The sequence below is a fragment of the Cyprinodon variegatus genome, unplaced genomic scaffold (assembly GCF_000732505.1).
Source record: "Cyprinodon variegatus isolate N-32 unplaced genomic scaffold, C_variegatus-1.0 Scaffold548, whole genome shotgun sequence".
Taxonomy (NCBI): Eukaryota; Metazoa; Chordata; class Actinopteri; order Cyprinodontiformes; family Cyprinodontidae; genus Cyprinodon; species Cyprinodon variegatus.
The window spans coordinates 581,496-589,853 of NW_015151001.1; the positions used below are offsets into that span (position 1 = coordinate 581,496).

Consider the following 8,358-nt stretch of genomic DNA (forward strand, 5'->3'; position numbering starts at 1 on the left):
AACACAAGGAATCTCAAGGCACTTTACAGAGACAATTACTCCAGATCATGAGGTCAGAATGGTTCAAAGTTTCCTATCACAGCCAAACATGAACAGACCAAATGAATCTACTACTATGATGAGAAAAAGCAAAGAAAGCAAAACATTACAGGTTAAACTAACAAATTCTTGAGAGTGGGAGAATAGAGATAGAATGAAGTAGAATTATAAAAAAAAAGGGGTCCTATGTCTTCCAGCAGTCTAAGCCTATAGCAGCATAACTATAGAGATAGCTAAGGATAACCTCAGCCACTCTAAATATGCCAGCAGCAGGCGCATGCCGGCGAGGGGGAGAGCAGGACGGGGGAATGGGCTCCGCACTCTGCGGAGACTAGGGATGTGCTTGGGAGAGGAAGCAGTTCAGACCCCAACCTGAAAAAAGAAAAAGTCTCAATCACGCCTTGCCACCCTAGTGCCCCGACTCATACCACACAGACTCTGTAGAGATGAGCCAAAAAACGTGGACGCACATTCACACATAACACTCACATCCAATAATCCTGGGACCAAAGACTCTGTGGCACCGGTGGTTGGTCCCGGGATTATCAGATGACCCAATAAGTGAACCTAAAATCTGGATGGGGGGGAGCGCTAGGTGACACTGCCACACCAACCCATCTCGTTCCTGCTTTGGGCCCGGCCCTCCACCCTGCACCCGGACCAGACCACCCCCAGCAAAAGCCACCCCAGGGCCACATGCCCCGCACAGGCCACCCAACCAGAGCCTCCCACCACCCCCCCATCTAATTCACCCAGCCACTTCCTCCCCTCAATTGCTGCTCGCCCCTCCCTCCTTTCTTCCTGTGAAAACCTGTCGCTACAAGCATGCTTTGTGTGAGGGATTGCTTCGAGTCAATGAGTTGATGCAATGTGCTGGCGAAGATTCTTTGTCATCCAGGTCATAATCATTCCAAGTTAAAAGGCAATCCGCTTTCCAAGTTTGAAGATGTTTTGCTTCCTGTCCAGGAAGATTTTTCAATTCAAAATGTCAGAAATAGTGTTGAGTTTGAGGCTCTATAGATTGGACCAAAAACAAAGCCTTGTTTTGGCTTAGAAAACATGCAAATTGAACCAGACGAACCGGTCCACCCCTTCGCAATAGGCAGTAATTTGGGTTCTTTGTTAGCCTGCAATACCTGAAACTGGTCTAAGTCTCCGACAGGAAGGTAGTTTGGGGGAATTGTTGGCCTGGCTGAACAGGCGAAATATTCTGGTCCCCTGTATGGGGGTGGGGGTTGCGATGATAGCAGGAAGGAATTAATTCTATTGCTGTTTTGTAGGTTTTTGAAAGATGAAAGCTGAGTCTACTTTCTCTGTTTAAGGTTGGGGTTTTTTTCTTGACATAGATGGCTTCTTTCACGCCCCTCTAAAACCATCTGTCTTCTTTGTTTAAAATGTGAACATTCTGGTCCTGAAAAGAATGTTCTTTGTCGATAAGGTGTGGATGTAATGCAGAGTCTTTCTGACGGAGGTAGCTCTTCTGTGTTGGGCCATGCCTCTGTGGAGAGGTTGTTTGTTTTGTCCAATATAAAGATCAGTGCATTCCTGCATTGAACTGCATACACCACTCTGCTCATATTTTGTCTGTTTTATTTTTTTTTCTTTAGTGCATCCCAACAGAATAACTTTATCACCGAAGCTAATATGGTGCCCTATACATCAACAGGAGTCCTACTTAACCCGAAAAAACAGTCAAGAGTAATAAACATTTCCTTTAGAATAATAATTATTAGTAATAATATCTATTAATAGTGCAACGCAATATGAGAATAAGAATAATCATAAATTTATTTTTATTATAATTGCCAAAGTTAGACAGAGCTATGGATCTGTTAAGTGGCCCATTTCCCCAGCTCTGAGCAGCAATGACCTTATGGGATAACTTTATGAATAAGATTTATTGTTTTAAAAATAAGATAATTGGCACACCTCTAAAAATGATTCAATCATCCCTGGAGAGTCAAGCTGCATTGGAGTCTGTATTGAACATAAACAGTTTTAGACTGTAATGGATTTTTGCTCTTTGTACCACAATGCCACTATACCAGTAGGACCAGCAAAAATGAGATTTAAAGGGAAATATAAGAATTAACTTTATAAAAAATGATATTGACTACCATTCACTTTTAATTCTTTTCTATTGCGTAACCCAGACTCTAACAATAAGGTAGTATTAAAGTGTAAACTAAGACACGAAACACATTTACAAGTCCCAAAGAAAACTCAATTAAAATCTAAATCCTTAATTAATATAAACCCTGACTTAGGACCAAAATAAAAAAAGAGTTTCCTAAAGTGACCACACTGAAATACAGAAAAAAAAAAAAATCTCTGTCAGCATTGAGTATCTGCAGAGACACAAAACCCTACACACACACACACCAACAGACAGCTAAGCAGTTTGGAAGGTTTATCTTACAAGTATTCCATTGTCTCATACCCTTAAGCTATTTCCTGCAACCTGCATGGTGGAATATCCTAAAAGTATGTATATTTAATGTGTCATGTTTTCTTTCTGGTTTTTTGTGACTCCTCCCTTTGAGCTTATAAAGGGAAACAGAGTGAACAGGTGTCACATCTTTTTTGGAGGCTGTAGAAGGCATCAGATTTACTCCACCTGCAAATCATATCTGGAAACAAAACTATAAGAGATTTTAAATCTAAGGAACAACCATTTAGACTGAGAATAAGAAGATTCAAAGGTAGGAACTGAAACAACTGTTCTTCATTGCAAAATACTTTATGTTACATTGTTTCACTAGTGTTAAAGAATTTAAATTATAGTTCTTTTTTTTACTTTATCAAATTGAAAAGGTTAACACAGGTTACCACAGGTTCTAATTTAAATGAATTACATTGTATCATTTGGATATCCTTCCACAAGCTTCTAACAATAGTATGCTAAAACTTTAGCCACTTTTTCAGGCAGAACCGCTATGAATGATTCAGGTTTATAAGCATCTTTATCTACCTCTTATCACCAGAAATTTCCTAGAAAGGAATTTGTGGACTTGTTTATAGAGCAAATTCCTGCATGTTCAACCAATGACCAGTTAAAGAAGCAAGAAGAAATGTTTTTTAAGGGTGATTTACTGAGGTTAACAATCTTAAACATAAACAAGTAATGAAAAATCATCTTTAGTAAATAAAATACATAAATGTATGTAGAAATGTTAAAACAGTAGACAGGAAAACAATAAGCATAACTTTTAACTCCGTTTATGGAAGATCGTGCCATTGATTTAATTACAGAAACATTTTAAAGAATAACGTTTTTTTTTTTTTTTTGTCAGACTTCTTTCTTTAATAGTAGGAGCAGTTTGGAAGTAGCATTGAAAGAAGAAACAGAACCAACAGGAATATGAAACTATGATTAGGAAATGTGCAAGATAACAGACAGCAAAACAGGCAGCATTACTGGAGGATCCTATGATGAATAATGAGAACAAGTTACTGTAGCTTAAACCCGTAGGCAGGGTGCGAGAAGGAGTAAAACAGAGAAGCTAATCTGAAGAAATGCGAAGCAGCTAAAGCAAAATAAAGGCAAGGCAGGTGCTGGATTACATCTATTTACCAGAGAGGAAGCTAGATACACATAAACTAGGATACTAAACAGGAGAACACAAGCTAATGTGGCAAGACTCTCATGGCAATAACTGCAGAATATGAAAAGACATCAATTATAGATAAGCAGTAATAAAATTCTTGTAATAATCATATTTTGTCTGCTTTTTTAACATTGTATTTTACAAAGATGTCTGACAAGTAACTGTGTGTTTGAGTTTTGAATAATATACAAATCCACAGAATAGCTTCTGGTAAATTCAAAACTGCTAAATTTCCCCATATGAACACCTGAACATCATCATTTCATTGACTGTCTGTTTATTTCTTAAAACTTTTTATTTGCTTACGGTGTGTTAATGCCTGACTTTAAAATGTAATCCTTTTATTAGAGTTCGGCAAAGTCTTTGACTCCATATTATCAGCTGGGTTCAGTTAGATAAAGCACTTTTAACCTCTCTGTATGATCTAATTTAACTGACTCTTTTGGTAAAGTACCTTGAGATGACGTATTTTTAATTGGTGACATATGAATAAACTGAAATAAACAAACTGAATTATACAAAGGATATAGAGAATGAAATAAATTAAGTAATTCTAAATGATAACAGGAATTGCTTAAGTCTCATTAAATCTCAGAGAATAAGGTTTTCAAGAGTGTATGCCAAAAACATTTGTTTTTATAATTTTTTTTATGTATAGTATTATTTTGGCTCCTCAATATGAGTTCTCTAATTTCACCATAAATAAGTCTTTTAAAAGATGTTTAAGATTTCATAATAATATTTACGTTGCAGGTTAGTATGCCAGACAACTTGCAAACAATGTTTCCTATTTTATTTACTTTATAATTATTTCAGATTATTGAAATGTTCTTTACTACACAGGGAGACATATTATTTCAAACTAAATGAACATTAAATGTTCAATATATTTTAGGAGAAATTAAAAAATTTGACACTTTTACATACATCTTACATCAACGCCTATCTAAACAACATCTAACTATCTAACAAACTGACATAATATTTATCATATCCCTTCTTAAAGGCATGGATAAAGGGCTTATCCTCTGTGTGCTGCTGGTGACTCTGTCATGGAAGTTTTTGGGTACCTACGCTATGACCAACACAACAACCAATTCGACAAGTTCAAGCAATTCTTCAACAACAGCAACTAGCAACATGACAGTGACAGGAAACATGACAAATCACAGCAATATGACCACAATGTCTCCTGGCAACATGACAACAATGACAGGAAACATGACAAGTCATGGCAATACTTCGGCAACACCAACTGGCAACATGACAGCGGCAGGAAACATGACAAATCACGGCAATATGACCACAATGCCACCTGGCAACATGACGACAATGACCGGAAACATGACAAATCCTGGCAATACTTCGACAACACCAACCGGCAACATGAACAACACCCAAGCTGAAAATACAACCGTATCAACACAAGCTCCGCCTTTAGTAACAAACACCTCAGTGGCACCTCTTCAGGTAAGTGAAGGAGCTTTAAAAAAATTAAATAAAATGAGGACCTTTATGAACACTTAAACTTTAAACAATTCTGCCCACTGAGATGGTCTGTGTCCCTTTTGCAGACAGACATTGTTATTACGGAGTGTGGAGCAACGCAGCTGTGTGCAGCTGAGCCCGCAAGTCCAAATATTTTAGTCACAAACCAATGAATAGAACATTTAAGAAGTCTAGTTTCTTTGTGCACTTTCAAATCATAAGAAGCAAGAGGCCTGTGGCCAGATTTCTTTTTGCATCTTGCGAACAATTTTAGGCATAATATTGTTCGGACAGCCGGTCATTTCAAATATGTTGTAATTGAAAACAGGATGAAAATGTTTGATCTTAACATTTTTAAGACCCTTTTTACATTTATTGTTAGACTTATTAGTTTATATAATATTCAGGAATTTTACTAGTTAACTATGTCTTTGTCCAGTGCTGAAGAATGTTATAAAGGCACAGTAGATGATGTGTTGCTGAGAAGGTAGTAAGCAAAGGTGGCTTGTTATATTAAAAAATTAATGGTAAGAAAAAGGCTTTTGCTGCAACTCATGTTTTTTTGTGAGTTTTGCATGCTTACACAGTAAATATTTAGTCTCCAAATCAGAATGACTGTTTATTTAAAATGATATGGACATTTTAACATTTAGATGTATTAATGAGGAGTTTAATTTTAAAGAGCTAACTTGCCTGTTTTGAAACATTTTTAAAAATGTCCATAGAGCAAATGGGTGCTGTATTGGATGGCTTCTTTTCTCTTGGCACTCGATGCTTAATAGAAAAGTTTGGTTAGCCCTGCTTTTTTTGATTATCAGGACGTAATGAAAACTTCCCTTTCTGGTTTTATCAGTTTCGTTTTCACACCCTTGAAGCCAACAATATACAACCATTGTGGTTCTCTTACGTGCGATCATTGAAGCGGAAAGCTTCTTTCGGGTTCATTGCACTCAGACAATGGTGACGTTTTATGAGAACTACTGTATCTGGTGAAAATTCAGAGGATGTTTTCTGAAGCCTCATGCTGGTCATGTGCATAGCCCTTTTGACAGAAAGTTGGATCTTACCAGGGAGTTCACCTTCGACTCAGTGGTTCTGAGTGCATGTAACTGCTAAACTACCCACATAAATGTATCAAAGGGCTAATCGGTGTCAAAATGTTCAGCATGAATTTTAATCATGAGCACCTGATTTGATACAGTAATAACAGAAATTTGAAAACACTATTTTCCTCTGTTTCTCTTTTGAACTATATTATTTTTTTAATGTCTTGTTTATAACTAAAAATGAACATCCATCTGTGTGAATGTGTCCAAAAAACTGATTTATAAGGTTTACTAATTCCTCCTTTTTGTCTGGTAATTTCTTTATCCTGTATCATGGTTTTTAAGATTCAAGATCTATAATATCTGTCCTCACACTTTCAGGGAACTATTACTCGGAATGATTGTGGTACCGGAAAGCTGTGCGCGGATAGACCCACAGATTGTGATCCATCTACAGGAGACAATTGTTTTTTCCTTTCGGCCAAGGAACGAAGCAGCCAAACCTTTGATTTTGAACTCTCAGGACAGTCTGACGGCTACATTGCTGCTGGCCTCTCAACAGCTGAAAATCAGGTATTGCATGTTTTATTTTATGGCTCTAGAAGAAAGTACCTCTTAATTTAAAAACATGAAATTAATACTGTCTTGTCATCATCCAAAGGCTGGCTCTCACAGAGCCTATATTTGTGCAAACAACAATGGTTCTGTCCGTTTCTTCACTGCCACCATTGATAACTTTGAACTAAATACAACAGCGGTGAGTTATGTATTCATATAGATGGTGTGTTTCTGTTTGTGTGTGTGGTGGTCGGGGGTACATTGTCAGTTTGTATAAACCAAGTTTTGTATGGAGATCATGGCTAAACAGGCAGCTAATCAAGTGTTTTCTTTTCAGTCACTGGACTCAAGCAATGAGCGAGGCTCATTCGCCAGTGGTAAAATCCAGTGTACTTTTACCGCTGAGCTACCAGACACAAGTGCACGAGCAGAAGCATCTTACTCTTTGTCGGTTTCAACTGGATCCTTCAACGCTAGTAAGCATTCACTTTAAGCATTCATCAACTGTTGCCTAGACTCAAATAATATTTTGCATTTTTTTTTATTCATATAAATGTATTGATATTTTGATGTTCTCTCAGGTTCTTTGGCATTTGGAAGAGCAACCTTTGCCATACTGACATCTCGGGTAAACCTGTCGGACCCCAGCGCCAACATCACCAATTTGCTCACCACCAACACTACTAACGCCTCTGCTCATCCTGTGACAGCCACACTGTCATTCTTGCCAGGTAAGCTTAAAACATTTCTTAGTGGTTTTTCTCAAAAGATGCAGGATCTTAAGAAAGAAATGTCAACAAAAAGTAATTTATCTTCTCTTCTCTGTTTTACAGCTCTGATGGTTACCATTTGTATGCTGGCTTTCACAGCAATGTGAAGAATCAATGTTAGATGATAGAATGTCAGATTTTCTAATGACTTTTGATTTAAAACACAATAGACATATCTTTTACATCTAAGCTACAATTTAATTTGATTACTTAATCATAGCATAAATGTAAGAATACTTTAATGCGTGCAACACTGAAGTACAATTTATTACCATGTACCGTTAAACTTGCTGGTGAGTTGACCGAAACGGGGTGGTGGTTTTTGTGAGAGGCTTAAGGTTTCAAGGATTTTTGACCCTCTAAAGTCTTGTTACTGGTTTGTTTTAAAATATTTTATTTCCTGGTCATATCATAATTGAAAATGATGTCATCAAAATATTCTTTGTTAAAATGTAACAATTTGAAGGCACTTAAATTATGAAACTTTCACTGGCCAATGTTATATGCAGACAAGGTGCAAATGGGATGAAAAAATGCTACATGTGATACAAGTATTGTTAAATGAGTAGTTTAGACTTTTTGCACTGGTTATCTGTTATTTTTTTAAGATCTGTTGTTTCTTTGCCAAAAATAAATTTTTATTCAAAAGGTTGAGTTTTTATTTCTTATTTAGTGTCTCTAAATACACTTTTTCATTAAATATAACATATTTGCTTCTTTTATTTCCATATAGTATTAAATATGTTCCTTAAAGAAAATGACCTAGACTAAGGTCTTCCCATTAAGCTTCCTGCTGACTCTTGGTCATTAATTAATTCATACCACCTCTCAATGTGTTTCCAATATTCT

General features: G+C 36.7%; 1 protein-coding gene across 2 annotated transcripts; it reads left to right on the forward strand.

The window, feature by feature from the left end:
- Positions 1–2,587: 2,587 nt before the first annotated feature.
- Positions 2,588–8,152, forward strand: LOC107095453 (putative ferric-chelate reductase 1). Of its 2 annotated transcripts, XM_015391569.1 has the most exons (8): positions 2,588–2,741; positions 4,654–4,805; positions 4,869–5,117; positions 6,563–6,754; positions 6,843–6,938; positions 7,077–7,215; positions 7,321–7,470; positions 7,573–8,152. In XM_015391569.1, the coding sequence occupies exons 2-8, from the start codon at positions 4,656–4,658 to the stop codon at positions 7,614–7,616; spliced, it is 1,020 nt and encodes a 339-aa protein (XP_015247055.1). In that variant the 5' UTR covers positions 2,588–2,741; positions 4,654–4,655; the 3' UTR covers positions 7,617–8,152. The 2 variants fall into 2 exon arrangements, with proteins under 2 accessions (XP_015247055.1, XP_015247054.1); XM_015391568.1 differs by having other exon boundaries at positions 4,654–5,117.
- The last annotated feature ends 206 nt before the right edge of the window (positions 8,153–8,358 follow it).